General features: G+C 41.3%; 1 protein-coding gene across 1 annotated transcript in view; it reads left to right on the forward strand.

The window, feature by feature from the left end:
- The window catches only part of ergic1 (endoplasmic reticulum-golgi intermediate compartment 1), a 102,380-nt gene that overhangs the window by 21,423 nt on the left and 59,169 nt on the right, over positions 1-21,788 (forward strand). The window contains exon 2 of the mRNA XM_070878447.1: positions 15,632-15,693. Within this exon, the coding sequence (XP_070734548.1) occupies positions 15,632-15,693 (62 nt within the window). The remainder of the gene's footprint in view (positions 1-15,631; positions 15,694-21,788) is intronic.

The raw sequence follows: 21,788 nt of genomic DNA on the forward strand, positions 1-21,788 counted from the left end.
AACCACAAACCACGCAAAAGGCTAATCACAGGCATCACTCCAATGGAAGGCAGCCTGCTCACCATTATTTAAATCCGTCGACCCTGGAAAATAGGCTGGGTTTAGCCATGTACACATCAAGTAAGCAGAAGACCCGCACCCCATTGTCCGCCAGTTCAGTAGTCAGATAGAAGATCTCTGCCACACCAACTGATTTCCGAGATGAGAACTAATGTATCGATCTCAATGCCCCATCATACAACTGAACTAAAATACCAATATAGCAATACTGTTCGAAATTACCCCAGAAGGATATGGTGACAGGATTCCACGCATATGGCAAATTGATGGATAATAATTTTCCTGTTTAGTGAGGTAAAGTCCCTGTGATTGGTTTTGGGCTGGGGGTGGACATGAGGAGATGAAGGAAAATCATGAATCCAAAAGCACGTGGCAAACCTTAGATTGAAGATCCATTTTAAAACCATTCTCATCCTGAAAATGTTTGTGTTCAGATTGCCTTTCTCCAAACTCCATCCCAAGATTATAAATGATATATTGGCAGTTGCAGGAATGATTTTTTTAATGTCCGTTAGATCCCTGGAGTATCTCTTTTTTTTAAAAGAAAAGACCTGCTCCCTTGGGATTAATTTTTGGATAATGAGTGCATGCTTTAAATTGTTTCCTGCAATTTTAGAATGACCTGAATATACATTTGGGAAAACTTCAAAATCTATAATTTTGTGCACATATGCTTGTGCTGATTTTAAAACATGGTATAAGTGGCAAAGAAAGAAGTACTGTGCAAAGGGCATAGCCTCTGAAGCAACGGGATATATTTTCATTGCGCGGTTTTCACCTGTTGCGTACTGAATTGCATGGAAGCTGCTGCTAATATTATTCTCCTCTTGGGTTCAGTTATTTTAAGCCCCGTCGGAAACGACGCTTTCAGTTTGACTGATGTGTTACGTATCACATCACACTGAAATCTGTGGGATGTCCTCTGTTTGCAGAATAAAAATTATTTTAAAATGTCTAAACCATCAAACTTGTGATGGGAATGCTTTTATACAGCTTTAAAGTACCTGGGGGGGGTGGGTGGGGTGTGAAATTTACATTGGGTCAGAAAGAATAGAGTGCATATTGAAACAATAAAAAAGGAGAAAGATAGATAAATGCACCAAAGTACAATGACAAGTGAGAGAAATTAAAACAGCTGTGCAGACGAGAAGAAAACGAGAATGAAAGGAGAAAATTAGAACCAAAATAGGTAGAAAAAATGACCCAAAAACACAGAATAAAAATATAAAGTTTAAAGAGCTGAGCTGCAAAGACCCAAGGTTATAGCTTAATTCATTCATACTGTCTGAACATGTCAAGAGCATTTAAAATATGATGAACTCAGCATTGTGCTGTTTGTTTTCCCTTCTGTATCCTTCCTTTTTGGATAATGGATTATTAAAAGGAAGGTGGAGGAGGAAGCGGATGTGAAGATGTCATGTGTTTGTACTTGCAATAGTTAAATCTAACACTTGCCATTATTAGTGATCCTGGTGATAATTATAGCAAGTGTTTCAAATTAGCATATTTGTCAATTTTAATACTATTTTGTACATTTGCTGTTAATAGAAAGATAAACTGGACAGCAATGTGAGTGGATTGATGCACTTCTTTAAATTCTAGTGTGTAGCTCAGAGTTACTCATCATCATAAGCGGTCCCTCGAACGAGGATGACTTGTTTCCACACCAAAAGGGATGAGTTCACAGATGTTTCAATGAAGGACCGATATTCCAGTCCTGAACTCCAATTGAAGGGGTGGAAGATGCCTGTGCGTGGATTTTTTTTAACGTGTGGTGGCCATTGCACATCAGCCACCACATGGGCTTGACAGAGAGAGGCCTTTATCCAGTGGCAAGTGTTAACCAGGGCGAATGGAGACCTGCTCTGCTGCACGGACCTAGTGCGCACACATATCGCAGTGTGGACTGGCCTATGCTGCCCCTAGGCCCTCTGCTCTTCTGGCCCCCTTACAATCATTTGCCGTACCTCCGCCACGATCTCTTGCCGTTGCTCCGCCACACACATTCAGACCACTGCCACGATTTCTCACCGTTCAGTTGCTGATTGCCTGAGAACCTGTCCTGTTGTGTGTCTAGCTGTGTGTGTGTGTGTGTGAGTGTCTATCACGGTAATAAAGACACTGCAGCCATTTGAGCAGTGTTTTTCTTGTTTTTCGCACCACCATGCAACAGCTGAAAGCTTCAGTATCTGGCCAAATCGCAGAGGAGACTGTAGCTGTGTCCCTGGACCAGCTGTCAGTCGAGTGATTAAAAGAAGTCTCATTGGCTAAAAGTCAGCTAGTTACATTTTTTTCAAATTGTTGTGGCTGACAAATTTCAAACTAAGTCAGTTTTTTTTTCCCCTCCCTCAATACAGATTGATTGCATCGCATCTTCGTGATGATCTGTAGCTGGTTATTTGACCCACTAGAATCTTTGTCACACTAGCCAGAGTACAGTTATAGATGGCCCTTTTTAGGATGTGTGGATTTCCAAAAGTTCTGTGTAATCCTTGTAAATTAGCAGAATTTCACCAACATTTCATGCTAGTGAATTTTCATTGTTCCTAATTATCACAGCTAATGGATGTTGAAACTTGGAGAATAATTCTCTGGTGACTGATATTTTTACAACTATCTTTTATATATTCCAATAAAACACCAAAATTGAAGATTTTCAGCTTATTGAGCTTGGCGTTAAGTTACTACAGGTTTATGGCAGTGTGGAATTTTGACTTGAAACAAACCTTTCTGGGAAAGGTTACAGTGACACTGAATTAGAAAACTGCTATAAAAAAAATGGCCTTTATATAGCACCTTTCATAACCTCAAGCCGTCCCAAAGCGCTTTACAGCCAATGAAATACTTTGAAGTGTTGTAATGTAGGAAACGCGGCAGCCAATTGCGCGCAGCAAGCTCCCACAAACAGCAATGTGATAATGACCAGATAATCTGTTTTCATGATGTTGATTGATAAATATTGGCCAGGACACCGGGGATAACACCCCTGCTCTTCTTCAAAATAGTGCCATGGGATCTCTTGCGTTCACCTGAGAGAGCAGATTTAACGTCTTGTCTGAAAGACAGCACCTCTGACAGTGCAATGCTCCCTTAGCACTGCACTGGAGTGTCAGCCTAGATTTATTTGTGTTCAAGTCTCGAGTGGGACTTCAAACCTTCTGACTCAGAGGCCTGAGCATTACCAACTGCGCTAAAAATAAGCACCGGTTTCTTATTAAAGATGCAGTAGTCTGATATTCAAATGAAAGAATTGCAATCTAAATCATCATCGGCAAACCCTCGAAACGAGGATGACTTGTTTCTACGCCAAAAAGGGATGAGATCACAGGTGTTTCAATGAAAGACATACAAACATAGAAAATAGGTGCAGGAGTAGGCCATTCGGCCCTTTGAGCTTGCACCACCATTCAATAAGATCATGGCTGATCATTCATCTCAGTACCCCTTTCCTGCTTTCTCTCCATACCCTTGATCCCTTTAACCATAAGGGCCACATCTAACTCCCTCTTGAATATATCTAATGAACTGGCATCAACAACTCTCTGCGGTAGGGAATTCCACAGGTTAACAACTCTCTGAGTGAAGAAGTTTCTCCTCATCTCAGTCCTAAATGACTTGCCCCTTATCCTTAGACTGCGTCCCCTGGTTCTGGACTTCCCCAACATTGGTAACATTCTACCTGCATCCAACCTGCCCAGTCCTGTCAGAATTTTATATGTTTCTATGAGATCCCCTCTCATCCTTCTAAACTCCAGTGAATAAAGGCCCAGCCGATCCAGTCTTTCCTCATATGTCAGTCCAGCCATCCTGGGAATCAGTCTGGTGAACCTTCGCTGCACTCCCTCAATAGCAAGAGCGTCCTTCCTCAGATTAGGAGACCAAAACTGAACACAATATTCCCTGTACAACTGCAGTAAGACCTCCCTGCTCCTATACTCAAAACCCCTAGCTATGAAGGCCAACATGCCATTTGCTGCCTTCACCGCCTGCTGAACCTGCATGCCAGCTTTCAATGACTGATTTACCATGACACCCAGGTCTCGTTGCACCTCCCCTTTTCCTAATCTGCCGCCATTCAGATAATATTCTGCCTTCGTGTTTTTGCCCCCAAAGTGGATAACCTCACATTTATCCACATTATACTGCATCTGCCATGCATTTGCCCACTCGCCTAACCTGTCCAAGTCACCCTGCAGCCTCTTAGTGTCCTCCACACAGCTCACACCGCCACCCAGTTTAGTGTCATCTGCAAACTTGGAGATATTACACTCAATTCCTTCATCTAAATCATTTAATGTATATTGTAAATAGCTGGGGTCCCAGCACTGAGCCCTGCGGCACCCCACTGGTCACTGTCTGCCATTCTGAAAAGGACCCGTTTATCCTGACTCTCTGCTTCCTGTCTGCCAACCTATCTCTATCGACGTCAGTACATTACCCCCAATACTATGTGCTTTAATTTTGCACACCAATCTCTTGTGCGGGACCTTCTCAAAAGCCTTTTGAAAGTCCAAATACACCACATCCACTGGTTCTCCCTTGTCCACTCTATTAGTTACATCCTCAAAAAATTCTGGAAGATTTGTCATGCATGATTTCCCTTTCATAAATCCATGTTGACTTGGACCGATCCTGTCACTGCTTTCCAAATGCGCTGCTATTTCATCTTTAATCATTGATTCCAACATTTTCCCCACTACTGATATCAGGCTAACCGGTCTATAATTATCCAATTTCGCTCTTCCTCCTTTTTTAAAAAGTGGTGTTACATTAGCTACCCTCCAGTCCATAGCAACTGATCCAGAGTTGATAGACTGTTGGAAAATGATCAAAAAAAATCTCCTGGGCCCCAATCATATCCCTCTATGAACTCAAGACCATCAGCAGGCTGGAGCCATTAGAGGGAGCAATGTGCAGTGGCATGCTACTGCAGGGAGCAGCGTGTGCTGCTGCAGGAGTGCTACGCCTGTAAAGAAGGCGACTGGATTTAACGTCTCCTAAATCCAGGTCACTGGAGTGTGGGCAGGTGCAGCTGGAGTGGCGATGTCTGGGCGGAGGAGCGACAAATCTAATACACAGCACCACTCAATCCCCTGCTTGCAGCGGATGTTTTAAAATGAAATCTTTTTATGGATGTATTACATCATTCCTCTGTTCTCGGGTGGGGTAGGGGGGAATGATCAATACTGCTTGCAGCAGAGTGAAGAAATTGGGTTACTTCACAAAGATAGTTGAGAACCTCATTGGTATAATGTTCAGTTTGCTTTTTTTGTTCTTGTTTCTCTTGAGGCCTTTTCATTTCCGTATATCCTTCACAAAGTAAGTTCACTGATGCCATTACTGAATTCTTTTCCACTTGTGGCAGTGCCAGTTATGCTCCGTTAAGTGTGCTGTACTGTCTGTACTCTCTCTGATGTCTGACCAGATATTATACCTGACTAGGGGCGGTGGTGGGCTCAAACTCGACTCCACGTGGTATAATGCATTTCTTAACCATATTACAAGGCTGCTACATTATCCCTTTTGAGCTTTAAAATCTAAGCTCAAATCACCTGCTAAAGGCATACGGTATAAACTGGTGGTCCTACCCTGTAAGGGCACTTAATTACCAATACATTATAATGCATTGAAACAGACAGCAAGTTCTTTCTTCAACCAACTTCATACAGTGTGTTGCATTGTCCTTTCTAGCAACTAACTGGTCCATTTTAAGGTGCAGTTACTGTAGAACTATGTCCAAGCACCAGGTTTACTCATTAACTTAACCTGAGTCATTCTGTGATATAGGCCTCGGTCTCTCCCACAGCCACCTTTTTTGTTGCCACAAAGCCCTTTTGTTACATACCTATTACCAGACAGGAGGAATTGTTCAGTGTCAAAATGTTGTAGATTATTGAAAATCTTTTAGTTGACATAATTGGCAGACATTTGAAAACCTTTGCTGTATATATGCTCATTTAATGGTAAAACTAGAAGAATTATATACATAGAGGTTAGCACTTGGTATTCACTTGAGAATTCTGCTTCTTACAAGCTTATCTTTAAAACATCACTAGAATGAAGTTGTACTATGCAATATTAGCATATGAGTGCTTTAAAACTTTTGCATGAAATTGCTTTTAGCTGTTTCAATAAGCATATTAATCTACTTATTTCAAACTTCACATTCATTTTTTTATTGGGCTAAAGCAACAATCTATTTGTTGCACATGCACGGACGAGTTGGTTCAGATGAGAATGCCTACATAGTAAGTAAATTAGGTCAAATATTCAGCTTCTTGTCACATAGTGATATTAACGAGACAATATGAGTCATAATGAGAGAAATTAAAGACTTTTAAGAGACACTGAGAACATGTGAATGTCTAAAGTGGTGGAGGATCATGAAAGTAGAAATGGAAATGGGAAAAGCTTGAAAAGCAGAGCAGGACTTGACATGATGGAAACGGCCCAATCAGCCTATTGTTAGCAATTGTTTTCCACGTGAGCAGTAGTTTGAACCCCAAGCGCCCAACATGTTGCCATTTCCCTTTATTCGCTTGTCCTTCAACCACCTATCTTAACTGATTCTAAAATGTTGACGTGGCCTTTGCTTCCATCACCTAAAACTCAGAGAGCATTTCACAGTTGCACTATCCCCTGTTTTTTTTTAAAAAAAGAAGTTCCTCTTGCTAATCTCTTGCTTTTAATTCTATGTTCTCTCGTGCTAGACCTGTCGACCACTGGAAACGGTCTGTTTCGATGTACATTATCCCATCCCTTCCTAATGTTGTACATCTCTGTCAAATCACCAAATAATCTCCTTTCTCTTAATGCAAACTGCCCCAATTTGTCTAGTTGGAAAAAAAATCCTCATACCAGGCAGCATCTGAGTGAATCTGTACTGTTCCCTCTTGCCTCAACATCCTTTTTGTATTATGTGCAGCCTAAAATGGCATACAATTCTCCAACTGAGGTCTTAAGGTTGTATAGATTCATTACTAACTGTTGTCACAAAACCCAGTATTATGATTTTATCCACTTGAGGTCTGCTTTTAATATCTTGCGAGCCTAAACCCCCAAATCTCACTGCTCTTCCACATCATCTGAGCTTTCCTCACTCAAAGTATAATACTTTTTTTTTAACCAAAGTGTACCACCTCACCGTTACTGAATTTCATCTGTTATTTTTTTTTACCCACTCCACCATCTTACAAATATCCACTTGCAGCTTTCTTTGGTCCTCAGAATTATTTATCATGCTTCCTACTTTAATATCATAAATTTAGATATTACACCCTTTAGCCCTATATCCAGTTCCAGAACAGAACTACCCATTTCCAACTGGTCTGAGAAACCGCCCTTAACTCTAACTCTCTGTTTCCTCCCTTCCAACCATTTGTAAATTAAATTTGCTGCCCTTTCCTTAATTCCATACCCTTAATCTTCTCCAATTGTCTCAAGTGTGGTCACATGTCAAAGGCTTTTTGAAAGTCTATGTGCAGCATATCCACTGCATTACCCTCATCGATCATATCTGTCACCTCAACTATGAACAGTTCTGGTCTCCATATTATAAAAAGGGCACGGAAGCACTAGAGAAGGTGCACAAAAAAAAAGATTTACTAGAATTATACCAGAACCGAGAAGCTATACCTATCCGGAAAGAATGGACAGTCGAAAGTTCTTTCCTCTAGAAAAGAGGAGACTGAGGGATGCACTTTAAGATTATGAAAGGTTTTAATAGGGTAGACGTAGAGATGTTTCCATTTGTGGGGGAGACCAGAACTAGGGGCCATAAGTATAAGATAGTCATTAATAAATCCAATGGTGAATTCTGGAGGAACGTCTTAGAGTGGTTAGAATGCGGAACTTGCTATCACAAGGCGTAGTTGAGGGGCATGGCATAGATAAATTTACATTTTTAAGGGGAAGCTAGATGAGCACATGAGGGAGAAAGGAATAGAAGGATATGTTGGTGGGGTTAAATATGAAAGGATGGGAGGAGGCGTGAGTGGAGCATAAACACTGGCATGGATCTGTTGGGGCGAATGGCCTGTTTCTGCACTGTAAATACTTTGAGGAAGTATTAGAAAATATTACAAAAAACTCTTATTTGCCCAGCAGGATCTTCCTTTTTGAAATCCATGTGACTGCTATTTATTTTCTCTCCGTCCAAATCTTTAGTAATTTCATCTTTAATTAAAGATTCTAAAATTTCTCTGCCAAAAATATTAAACTAACTGGCCTCTAATTACCCGAGTTAGGTCTGTCTCCTCTTTTGAAAAGGGTTATTACATTGGCCATTCTTCATTCCTGCGACACAGATCCACTCAATAGAACCCTGAAAAATAATTTCTGGGTCTGCCCCCGCATTCCCCCCCCCTTTAGGTCCTTGGATGTATCTCTTCAGGTCTTGGCACTTTATCCCCCTTTAACTTGGCTAACTTCTTGAATATTTTCCATTTTATTTATTGCAATTTTTTGAGCTGTAGACTAATTCTAAAAAGAAATTCTCCTCTTAATTAATTCAAGATTAACCTCCTCCCCAATAACCTTTTTTTTCTTTTCTTTTCTAAATACTAATGTAAAGAACTTGAGCATCACTGCCAATTTCCATTTATCCTTCATTAACTCACTATCCTCTCAGGGATCCCATCTCACACTTAACCATTCTATTTTTGCTCATGTATTTGTTGAATACTGCACTCTCCTTTTATATTCGCTCCATCTTTCCTTATTCCCCTCTAAATTTCTCTTCTCTCATTTTTATCATGGCTAAGATCTCCATATATCCTTTTCTTCCATTTTTGCTTGTTTCTAACTATTTATTCAGTGCATTCTGAAACTTAAAATACTTATAATGCTCTCTCTTTAATGGTAAATATTTATTCTGCATATTTGTAATCTTACACAGGATCAAGTGTTTTTTTTATCAGTTTCTCTTTCCAGCTCACCTCAGTAAGCTCATTCTGCATCTTTGTAAAAGCTGTCCTTTTCCATTCTAGGCTGACCAAGTGTGTGGCACTGCTTTTTTTCTTCTCTTAGGTTTTTGGACCATTGGAGCCTACCCTGCTTTGCCAGCTTTTCCTGTTTCTATTTCTACCTCCATTATTTCATCCCCACCTCCCACTGCCTCATTATGCTTCCTCTTGTTTCATGTTGGTATTTCAACCATTTAATCATCTGTTACCACTTAAGCACTTCATAGGTCATTCTACTGTGTGTGTGTGTACGTGTGTTGTCCAGGAGACTGGGAGAACTCCCTGATATTCTTTGAATAGTGCCATGATATCTTTAACATCCACGTGAGCAGGCTTGGTTTAATGGCACTTCTGACAATGCAGTACACTGAAATCTCCACCCTAGGTTACGTGTTTAAACTCTCAACCTTCTGACTCAGAGGTAAGAGTACTACTGAGGAGCCAAGCTCTCATATTGTCTGTTTAGTTATGTCTTGTTTTAAGACACAAAGATCATTTAATGGCCGTAACATTCCACACTAACACAAGCTTCTTTTTGTTGCATTCACGGTCTAACAGTTGTGTGTATTCAGCCTCCACATGTACGCTGACCACGCACAGCTCTCCCTCTCCACCATGTCTGTTGATCCCGCCACTGCCTCTGTTATCAGACTGCTAGTCTGACCTTCAGTGCTAGACGAGCTGCAATTTCCTCTCATTGAAAAATTAGTAAGACTGAAGCTATCTTCTTTTGAACGTGCTACAAACTCCATCCTCATCATCATCATAGGCAGTCTCGCGAATCGAGGATGACTTGCTTCCACGTCAAAAAGTTCACAGGTGTTTCAATGAAGGACCTAAAATTCCAGGTCCCGAACTAAATCTTGAAGGGTAGAAGATGCCTGTGGTGGATTTTTTTAACATATGGTGGCCGTTGCACACCAGCCACCACACAGGCTTGACCGAGCTCGGTCTTGGTCCAGTGGCAAGGATTAACCAAGACGACTGGAGACCAGCTCTGCTGCACAGGCGTAGTGCGCACACTCATCGCAGTGTGGGCTGGCCCGTGCTGCCCCTGGGCCTTTGGCTCTTCTGGGCCCTGAACTCACGCTTCTCGTGGGCCCCGATCACGTCACTCTACAATCTCTTGCCACTCCTTCACTCAGACCTCGCCGCTCCTGCTGTACCTGCCCACGCTCCAATCACCGACCTGGATCTTGGTGACGTCCCTCTTCACTGCCGTTGGTCTCCTGCGCCAGCTCACGCTATACCTTGCAGTGGTATGCCACCGTGCTGCTCCTTCTGCTACCCGGCCTGCTCCGATGGTGCTTGCAGGCCAGGGGCTGCTCAGCTTGCTGGGCCAGGCCGCCAAGCTGCTCCTTCCGCTCCCTGGCCTTCTCATCAATTACATTCCCTTCTCTAGCCACTGCTCTTTTTGAAAATGGCACTGGAAATTATAGGTTTTGAGTCTGTGTTAATGATGCCAACTGTGTCTCCACTTTCATGAGCACACTTTGAGGAAATGGGCTTAATTCCTTATGTATACAACTTTTCCAGTGCACTTTGGAAAAGGGAGGTAAAGAAAAATTACATGCTCACTTCTGTCACCTTGCTCGGTATACTCGCCTGAGTCAGAGGCTCAATCACCATTCCAGGAATTAAGCCCGAAATCGAGGCTGGCACTTGAATATAGCACTGAGGAGAATGTTATACTGTCAGATGTCTCTGACAATAAAGCAAGGTTCTAGCTGCCATGTACAGTACTTCAGGTGGATTTCCATGACATTATTTGAAGAACGGAATCTGGCTAACATTTCTCTCTCAATGAACAGCAAAGACATCAAATTAATTGGTTAGTTATTTCACTGCTATTTGTGAGATCACGCTACTCATAAAATGGCTGCTATGTCTTCCTACATAATCACTGCATTTCAAAATAATTTATTGTATGTGAAATGGTTTGGCAGATGTAATCAAGTGCTAAATAAACACTTTTTTAAAGAAACTATCATTGTACATGGTTCCTTTCCTTCAATAATTTTGGGGGAATTTTAACCTTTTTAAAAAAAAAAAGTGTGGGTTGGGGGCATGTGGATAGTTTTGGATCTCTACAAGAACCTGCCTCCAACCCGCCCACTTCCAGTTAGTAACGGTGGCGGGACAGGTCCAGGGCAGCCAATCCGCTGCCAGGAGGCGGAACATCTTTTAAATATTATAACGAGGCTGGAAGCCTCTGCTTCAACCTCCATTTTGTATGTAACTGTAGCTGGTCAGGTTTTGCACACCTGCTGGCTAATGAAAGGCAGGGTCAGCTGGATCCAGAAGGTAAATGCCTTTACGCTTACCCCATGCTCTTTCGGCTCTTCAATGCGGTCTGCCTACCACCAGCACCATCCCCTTCTCTCCAACCCCTGATCCTCCTGCAATGTCCCCATGTTCCTCTGGCTGCTCCCTGGTCTCTAAACCGCCCCCCCCCCCCCTCTCTGTGGTTTAGTACCGCAGGCCTAACTGCCCAGAACCAGCCAGCCCCTCAATCTGGCTGGCTGTTGGTGGGAAACCAAAGCTTTCCATGTAAATCTGCTGTTAAATTGGGCAGGGCCTGTGCGACCCATTCTCCTGGGAGGAAAAGCAATGTGTGAGCAGGTGTGCGGGATCCAAAAACCTGCAAAAAGACATAGACAGGCTAAGTGAGTGGGCAAATGTTTGGCAGATGGAGTATGATGTTGGAAAGTGTGAGGTTATGCACTTTGTCAGAAAAAAAATCGAAGAGCAAATTATTATTTAAATGGAAAAAAATTGCAAAGTGCTGCAATACAGCAGGACCTGGTGCATGAACCATAAAAGGTTAGTATGCAGGTACAGCAAGTGATCAGGAAGGCCAATGGAATCTTGGCCTTTATTGCAAAGGGGATGGAGTATAAAAGCAAGGAAGTCTTGCTACAGTTATACAGGGTATTGGTGAGGCCACACCTGGAATACTGCGTACAGTTTTGGTTTCCATATTTAAGGAAGGATATACTTTGGAGGCAGTTCACTAGGTTGATTCCGGAGACAAAGGTGTTGACTTATGAGGAAGGGTTGAGTAGGTTGGGCCTCATTGGAATTCAGAAGAATGAGAGGGGATCTTAGCGAAATGTATAAGATTATGAGGGGGCTTGATGAGGTGGATGCAGAGAGGATGTTTCCACTGATGGGGGAGACTAGAACTAGGAGGCATAATCTTAGAATAAGGGGCCGCCCATTTAAAACTAAGATGAGGAGGAATTTCTTCTCCGAGGGTTATAAATCTGTGGAATTTGCTGCCTCAGAGCTGTGGAAGCTGGGTCGTTGAATACATTTAAGAGAGAGATAGAGAGTTTCTTAACCAATAAGGGAATAAAGAGTTATGGGGAGAGGGCAGGGAAGTGGACCGGAGTCCATGATCGGATCAGCCATAATCGTCTTAAATGGCGGAGCAGACTCGAGGGGCTGTATGGCCTACTCCTGCTCCTATTATTTTCTTATGCTCCTGTGCCTTGGAACCCCCAGCTGATCCCAACCTGTCTTCCCCATTAAAACTCAGTCCTTTGGATTTGTTTAGATTTTCACCAATAAACTTGTGTTTTGAGCTAAATATGCACATCTACAGAAAACAATTTGCTTTTTCAGCATCCTACAGTTATTTTTAATTTTATGAAAATGTGTCATATGGACTGTTGACTTGTACTTCCCATGAAATACCATTGGAATTCTATTTTGATTCATTTAGTGTTACATGATGATTGGGACTGGTGATGTATGGAAAATAAATCACTCATAAATGCCAAACTGAAATGAGTTACATTATCTGAGTGATTTACTCGGCCACTTTATTTTCTGGTATTTACTAACATCCTGCTAAAAATGATAACATCCATGCATTGAGTATATGTGGTGCTCTTCCTGAATCTATTAAACAATAATACAAATGCAGCGATAAACCAAACCTCAAATGATTTTATTTTTATTGGTCAAACATGCTGGTTTTGTTTCCCTTGATGTGTAAAGAATTGTAGTTATATGATGTACAAAGAGTTAAATGAGTTGGAAGCATGTTGTCTTATTCACAATGATGTCATTGTGCTTACTTTTATTTTTTATTCTTTAATGTTGATTGTCACAATGTTCCCTTAATAAAAACTAGACATTGAAAATATTTCACACTGGAACAGCGGCAAACTGATTACAGATTAATGTTCATTGTCGAGTGGAAGTGATGCAGTTGCCAGCCAGCATGGCTCAACAGTCAAGTTTTTGGAGCTGACTGTTTTAGGAACTGATCCCGCCAGAAAACTCCCCTATGAGGCAAGCACACCCTCTTTAAAGATAAACCAATTCTCTGTGCACGCAGCCACTTTAAACACCCATCATTGAGTTTTTGATTGCTGTTTGATTATGGCTGCAGTACTTATAATGCTATTGACATTTAGATTTTCTTGCATAAGTAGGAATGGTGTCCGGGAAGTGGCCCTTTTCTGTAACACTTGACAAATCAGCCAAAAAACAGTTGGCTGTATGGGGGCGGGGCGGGGGGGCGAGGTAGTATTGAGTAATGTACACAGACTTGACCCTTTAGTCTGACAAAGGGGGACCATGAGTTGCGTAGGGGGAATAATGAAAATGGTTTGTCTGAATTGAATGCTGATTGTCACAAAGTAACTGGCTAGTGTTTATGGTACAATATATGTCCCTTTTTTATAGACACCTGCTGCTGGTTAAGAGAGACAAAAAAGACAAAGTGGAATAATGCTTTCCTCATGAGCTTTACAGTGTATCTTTATATACCCGTACATCAATAAAACGATCTGCGTTCAGATAATGGTTATAAACCTGTTGGGATTGGCTCCCGATGTTGTTGAAATCTATCTTGGAATATAATAATAAAGTTCAATTGGTGCCCGGCCTTCTCTCTTAGTTTTTGCTGTATAGTATTTTGGAGTCTCTGTTTTCTCATCGTACTGCCGAAATGGAGGAATCTTATTTCCTTCTTTGGTAATACATTTGCATTTGTAAACTGTAATCCGCTTGCCGCTGCTTCCTGCGACTGTCCCCTGAGCATGCTACAGTGTCAACATTTTGTTTCCGAATACAACAGCTGAAAGGGCTTTGGTGGCCTACAGTTATTTGCATCACATTTCCTTGATGTGTGATACCCTCTGCCACTGGAATGTTGATCGTTGGTTTTAATGAATACAGTTCAGGATGTCTGCCTTCCTCTCCCCCCACCCCAGCCTAATGTTATCAGATATTTCATTGAACCGAATGCATTATCTTGATTTGACAACCTTGCATCCACCAAATCACTCATAGCCTCTCACTTCTACTGTTTCCTCTGGTACAGTCCTCCATTTTGTTTGCACCCTGAGGGCTGCAAACACATGCTCGAGTGGTGCATGATTGATCTTGTCATTCTTTCTCGATTATGTTAAGCAGTAATCTGCTCTTGTCCATAGCCATTTCCTTCCCTATTCCATGATTATCCTGGAGGATTAGGATACTTCAAGGTTTTTTTTCTCTACTATGAACTGCCTCCCCAAACCTCTTTCCCCTGCCCTTTACACCCTTGCCTCCAGTACGAAATACAAAAAGCACAGTTAATCATCTCTGCCTGATACCATCTATGTAGTCCCTGTCTGACATTAAGTTGTGGATGAGTGAAATTTTTCTCTAACTGGATATCTCGAAGACCAAAACCATCATTTTTGACCTCCATCATAAACTTAGCTCCCTTGCTGCGTCCCTGCTTCGGCCTTAAGCTGAATCAGGCCATGAAAAAACATTGCATTCTGTTCAAGCCAGAGCTGCATTTCAAAAGTCACATTCTATCCACCACCAAGACCACTTGCCTCAACCTCTAACATTGCCTGTATCTGCCCCACCCTGACACCTGCTGCTGCTGAAAGCTTGATCTATGCTTTTGTTACCTCTAGACGGATTTCTCCAATGCCGTACTTGCTGGCCTCATAGCTTCATCTGCCATGAATTTTAACTTGACCAAACTCTGACCCACGCTAAGTCTTGCTTGCATGTCACCCCTGTTCTCGTTGCTCCTGGCCCCCTGCATTGAGTTTATAATAATTCTCAAAATTATATCCCTCCACGGACTTCCCCACATTATCTCTCCAACCTTCTCCCGCACTCTTCAATCCTTGAACTTTGACATTCTGTCCATATCTTCCACTTCGCCCTACCGCTGGCAGCAGAGCCTCCTGGCAACTCAACACCACCCGCTCTGGAGCGCCTTCCCGAAACTCCTTTAAAAATCTTCTTAAGACCCATTTGTTGGACCAAGCTGTGGCTGTCTTCTATCTCTGCGTTTACTCCTTTTATTTCTTTCTTTCCCCTCTCTCAAGTGCAATGTGCCTTTTTTCTACATTAAAGACACTATGTAAATGAAACTTCTTGTTGATTGGCTGTGAGGATGGTAAGCACTGATAATCTATTCAGTGGGAATTAATGACCGTTAATTCAGAGCAGTTTAATTTTTTTTTTCTCTCGAGTTTCATAAATAATAGTGCTAGTAAATTGTAATACAGTTGATGAAAAATGTTGATGGGGATTTAAGTTTAGATTTAAAATAAATTTTAAAATATTTTCATGTTTTCCCCTAGACTTGATATCTACAGGAAAGTACCAAAGGACCTTACACAGCCCACGTACACGGGAGCTTTCAGTAAGTATTGTAGTATAACATCCTGCTTGCTTTTACAACTTTAATCTCCTACCAGTTTTAAAAAAGTGGTAGGGTATTCATGTAAAAATAACAACACTTCAAAAGAGTGTTCCTTCATTAACAGGGTGGCTCCTCGACGCACGATAACTGCTATTCTGCCGATACAGAAAATAATCTCCCACTCGTATCTGACCCTAGCTGTGAAGCACTTGGTATGTTTGACATGCTAAAGGTATTATGTAAATGCAAGTTGTTGTTGAAGCATTTCAGCAGTGTGCGTAAAACCAAATCACAGCTGCCATTTTGTGAACACTATGATGGGATGCTGGGCTGCAGGGTAAATTCACTGCTGCAGTTCGGGTTCTCTCTCAACTCTGTTCACAGCAAAACAGCAGTCTCCATAAGCAATCTCCAGTGTTCTGAAGCTTGCAATTTTATGTATGAAGGGAATCTTGAGCCACAGGATTAGCAATGATCCTTTTATTGTGGCCTTTCATAATCAGGCAGCTCACCACCACCTTCTCGAGGGCAATTGGGGAAGGGCAATAAATGCTGGCCTTGCCAACGATGCACACATCCCAGGAACGAATAATTAAAAACAAATCACAAGTTGTGCAGGCTTCCTACCACACACACCTGTCCATTCCACCTGAAAGGTGGAAATCCTTACATTGCCTGGCTGTATCATTGAGGCTAAAACTAGCAATCAAATTTTCTATAGCAATTTTATAGTAATACAGAAGCAAAAAGATTGCAAATAATCAGCAATACAATACTTGACTTACACAATGCTTGTAAACTTTTCCCAAAATAATAATAACCCCAACAAATTTGTGTGGTAGCTTGGTTTAGTTAGGTTAGTTACACCTCTGGACCCATCATTTTGTTTCTTTACTAATTCCATTACCACCGCCTTTAGCCTTGCATGGTCATCCCTTTTGTCATTTAATTGCTTCTGCTTTCCACCTATCTCAGACCTTTGTTCTTTTTCCCACCTCCATCACCTTTTCACTGACTCTGTACTTGTTAAAAGCTGTTAATTTCTAATACCTTCCAGTTCTGATGAAAGTTCATCGACCTGAAACATTTACTCTGTTTGTCCCTCCACAGATGTTACTTGGCCTGCTGAGTGTTTGCCAGTTTTTAATTCAGGTTTTGTTTTAGTTAGTTAGGAGTGTCTTGTGGCACCTGAAACAACCCATTTCTTATATTACTGTCTGTCTCATGCAAGATATTTGACTTCAATGGAGTATCATCTTGTGCAGATCATGGCTCTTCACAGTTGGTTATATTTGCAAATCTGTAATGGGCTCTTCTTGTCTCTGGGTTGTTTCTGTAATGGTAGGCACTTTTTTGTGGACGGGTCCTAAGTCTGATTCACAGCCACTCTACCAGGAATACCAGTGGATTGCCTTTAGTTTGGCTCCAGACATCATTCCACCTGTCTGGCTGGAATAGCCCTCCCAGGAGTTATACTCCAGCTAACATAGCTCTCTGGGTCGTAAGAGCATGCTGGCCTTCCCACCATGTCAAGATGCAGTCTTTGGGAAAGGATAGCTCGGTTTGGAGACTCTGAAACACACTGATGGGATTTCCATTTGTGTCAGACTCCCAACTCAGAAAAAATCTGAGTCTTTACCCAAGCCAGTCTAACTGGTTATTTATCTCATTGCTGTCTGTGGGATTGTACTGTGTTAAATTTGGCTGTCAGTTTTCTTACAAAACAGTGACTGCACTTTAAAAGTAATGCTTCTTGATATGATTGCTTCAGGAGCAGATTCTACAAAACAAGAAACTAGCATAATATTTGGCTAGACACAATCCTTAAACTTTTCAAAAATAATAGACCAAACATTATTTTCAAAATATTTTAACTGAGCCTCTGCTGAAATGCTACCTCCAAAGTGCCTCTCCACTGGATACAGGCAGTCAAAACAGGGAAGTAGAGATTCAAAGAAAGCCCATAATCTCTTGTGCAATTCTTCTGGGCATCCAAAGGGCAGAATTTCTCTGAAGATCAAAAACGTTTTTCTCAATAGTCAGGCAATCAGGACATATGTTATTTCTAGCATGCAAGCAGATTAGTTGTCTGTCATTTGCTCTGGCATCTGGCCTAAACAGAAATCATTGTGACCGTTATCAAGTTCACCCAGTATTAACGTTTCAAAAGCAGATCATCATTTCTGGTGCAGTTAATTTAGGAATACGGACATCACCACCACTCTTGGTAACCAGCTAAACCAAATAACCCACCATGAAAAATCTGGATATCTTTAAAAACATTTCTGCTCATTGTTTTTCTTTCCTCACAAATGTGAGGATCACATTGGTCCATCTGTCCTAAAAATAAAAATATGCTTTTTGATGTATGACAGAGCTCTGGGATGTTTTACTATGTTAAAGACAATATTTAAATGCAAGTTGTCATCACATCACTTTGCCATTTTTCATGTTTCTGACCAAATGCTAATTCCAAATCCATTGTGCCGACAGTAATGGTCCAAGGTCATATTGAGTGGTCTAGTGGTGAGACAATTGCAGTTTCAGTAATATTTGTGTAGAACCATAGAATTTTACAGAAGGGGACAGGAGATCAGTCAGCCCATCGGAGTTGTGCCAGTTCTTTGTTAAAACTAATCACTTCCAGTTAACCAGTTCCCACTCATTGGTTACCCCGGTTGTAGACTTGTATCTAAGCTAAACTAATCTCACTGCCCTTTACTTTCCTATAGTTCTGTATCTTCCTCTGCTTCAAATATTTATCCTTTTTGCTGTTAAAAAAAAATGCAGTGATCTCTGCCTCAAGCACTCCATGTGGCAAAGCACATACGCCAGCAACTCTGAATGATCCTCGGGACTTCCTCACTCTCTTGGTGACCATTCTAAATTGATGACCCCTCGTCACTGCCCAACCAGAGTCTTCGATGACAAAACCATTCATAGTTTGAAAATTAAAATGTTATTTTAGCTGCCTTGGTTCCTGTGGAAATAGGCACAGCATCTCGAGTCTCTCCTGGGAACTATAGCTTACCAACCCTGACTTCATGCTGTTGAATCTACATTGTGCACTCTCTCTAAGAATAATGTCCTTCCTATAATGAGGTGCCTGAATCTTGCATACAATATGTTAACTATGGCCAAATCGTTGCCTTGTGCAATTTTAACATTACTTCTTTACCTTATGCCCCCATTTATAAAACTCCAAATAGAATAGATAACATGTTTTTTGTGTCATACTCACAGTTTACATTTTTTGTGATTGGTTTTGAAGTAAAAACAAGCTGCAGTGCTTAACCCATGGCGCAGTTGCAGAAATGCAATGTTTAGTTAATGCATTTGGATGGTGTAACCATGCTTTCCTGATCTTTATTTCAGAAAAATCACATGACCTGTAACCGGACAATGGTGATGCATTGGGATTACTCAGTTTTGACATGTAGTGTCCGTGAGTCAGGATAATTGGCTTGCAGTGACTGTAAACTGCATGTCTCCTAGTGTTGTAACACGTTTCCTCCCTTTTAATACACGTCATAACCCACATCACTTTTGCAATACAGTGACTACTATACCTTCAAGGGTTATGCACTGTGAAATATACAGTTCTAAAATGTAAATTATCGCTACTTAGGAAAATATGGTAGATTTACATCACAAAATAAGAATGTAAATTGGAAATTAACTGTTTGAGAGCAGGATTGCAATTAGTGCCAGTATTGCTGGAAAATTGTCTATTTAAAAATTGAGAAAAAAGTAATCCTGAGATATATCACGGCAATCAACATTTCATATGGTTTCCAAAATGTACACTGCTTGTATACACACGCAATTCATTCTCTCTCTCATTTAAGATAGAGACGAGAAACTTCCTTCACAGACCTGAGGCTCAAATAAGAATGCATATAGTTGAAGAAGAGGATAGAATTACAAAAGTAATGATTAGGGTTGGCCATTTAGAAGGGAGATGAGTAGAAATTACTTCACTCAGAGGGTGGTGAATCTGTCAAATTCTCTACCCCAGAGGGCTGTGAAATCTCAGTCGTTGTGTATATTCAAGACAGAGAAAGTGCAGGAAAGTGGAGTTGAGGTAGAAGATCAGCCATGATATTGAATGGCGGAGCAGATGCGAAGGGCCGAGTGGCCTACTGCTACTATTTCTTATGTTCTTATGATTAAAAAGGCACCCGATCTGCATTTTTTCCTCAGAAAATTTATAAATTTTAGAGTATGGTTCCATAAAACATAATCCCATGTAATAAAAACATAATTTAACATTTTAACCAATGTAAAAGAGTAGCTCTGGTAATGTGAGATGACAATTAAGAACTTCCGTTTTAACAAAAAAAACTGCTTGAGCTATTTGCTGCTATAATATCAGTGATGACAAATCAACAGTATTCTGAGAAGAGGAGTCATACATTCAGGAATTTCTCGTAAATAAGAGGAAGTAAAAGTAGTTCACCATGTATGTATGATGTGCTTATAAACTCTGGTTTGCAGAGCGTCTCTTTTATACTTTCTTTCTCTCTCTTTCTTTAATTCTTTAACTTTAGAACATAGTCAGCTCATTAGTGCTGGATTAATAAAGTTTAATGTGGGGTGATACCTTCCTTGATTCATTTGCAACATTTCTATCCCCACCCTCTGAGTCAGACTGTTGCTCAGAAAGATTAAAAGCTATAATCTTTTGTACAGTGTACTTTACTTTTGAACAGGAGAAACTACAGTAAGAAAACTGAGGCAGAAATGGCTGTTTTATTGAAACTATACCCACAGAAGCAGTCTGTTATGTTATGTTACTGGAGGCCTGGATTTACAATTCATAGAAAGTAGCAGTTTTAGAATTTGAATTCAGGTTAAAAAAAAACCTGGGATAAAGATCAGTAAAACTGGCCATGAAGCTATTGGATTTTTGTTAAAAACTCAACTGTTTCACCAATGTCATTTTTAGGGAAGGGAATCTGCTGTTCTTAGCCAGTCAGGCCTATAGGCGACTCCAGTCCCACATCAATGCGGTTGCTCTTTTTTTTTAAACTGCTCTCTGAAGTGGCATAGACTTGCGCCACAACGAAGGTGTATCCAGCCCAATCAAACCTACAAAGTCCTCCTCACTAACATATGGGGACTTGTGTCAAAATTGGGAGAGCTGTCCCACAGACTAATCGAGCAACAGCCTGATGTAGTCATACTCACAGAATCATACCTTTCTGCCAATGTCCCACTGGCAGGACAGACCCACCAGAGGTGGGGGAACTGTGGTTTGGAGTAAGGTGGGAATGGCTTTGGGAGTCCTCAAAACTGATTCTGGACTCCATGAAGTCTCAGAGCCTCGGGTCAAACACGGCCAAGAAATTCTCCTGATTATCACCGACTGCTTTCCCTCAGCTGATGACTCGGTGGTACTCCATGTTAAGCACTATTTGAAGGCACTCTGCGTAGCAAGGTCACAGAATTTACTCTGGGTGGGATTTCAGTGGTTTTAAGCAGTACAATCACTGACCGAGGTACTGGGCTGGGTCTGGTGGTGAGCGAACCAACACAAGGGAATAACCTACCTAAGCGTGTCCTCGCCAATCTACCTGTTGCAGATGCATCTGTCCATGACAGCTTTGATAGAAGTGACCCCTGCATAGTCAGTGTAGTAACCAAGTCCAGTCCTCATGCTGTCTTGTGGCACTACCACTATGCTAAGTGGCATCGTATGCTACTGGATTTATAATCCAGAGAACGTAAATTCAAATCTCACCAGCAGTTTGAGAATTTGAATCAGTTTTAATAAAATAAACACATACATTTGGGATAAAGATCAGTAAAAGTTCCCCTCCAAGCCGCGCACCATCCCGACTTCGACATATATTGCCGTTCCTTCACTGTCGCTGAGTCCGGATCCCGAAACTACCTCCCTAACAGCACTGTGGGAGTACCTTCTTCACACGAATTGCAGCGGTTCAAGAAGGCAGCTCACCACCACCTTCTCAAAGGCAACTGTGGATGGCCAATAAATGCTGGCCTTGCCAGCAATGCCCACATCCCGCGAATGAATTTAAAAAAAAAAAGAAGCCTTCTAAATTACACTCTGATCAGAAACTGCACATTGA

The sequence above is a fragment of the Pristiophorus japonicus genome, chromosome 4, assembly GCF_044704955.1.
Source record: "Pristiophorus japonicus isolate sPriJap1 chromosome 4, sPriJap1.hap1, whole genome shotgun sequence".
Classification (NCBI taxonomy): Eukaryota; Metazoa; Chordata; class Chondrichthyes; family Pristiophoridae; genus Pristiophorus; species Pristiophorus japonicus.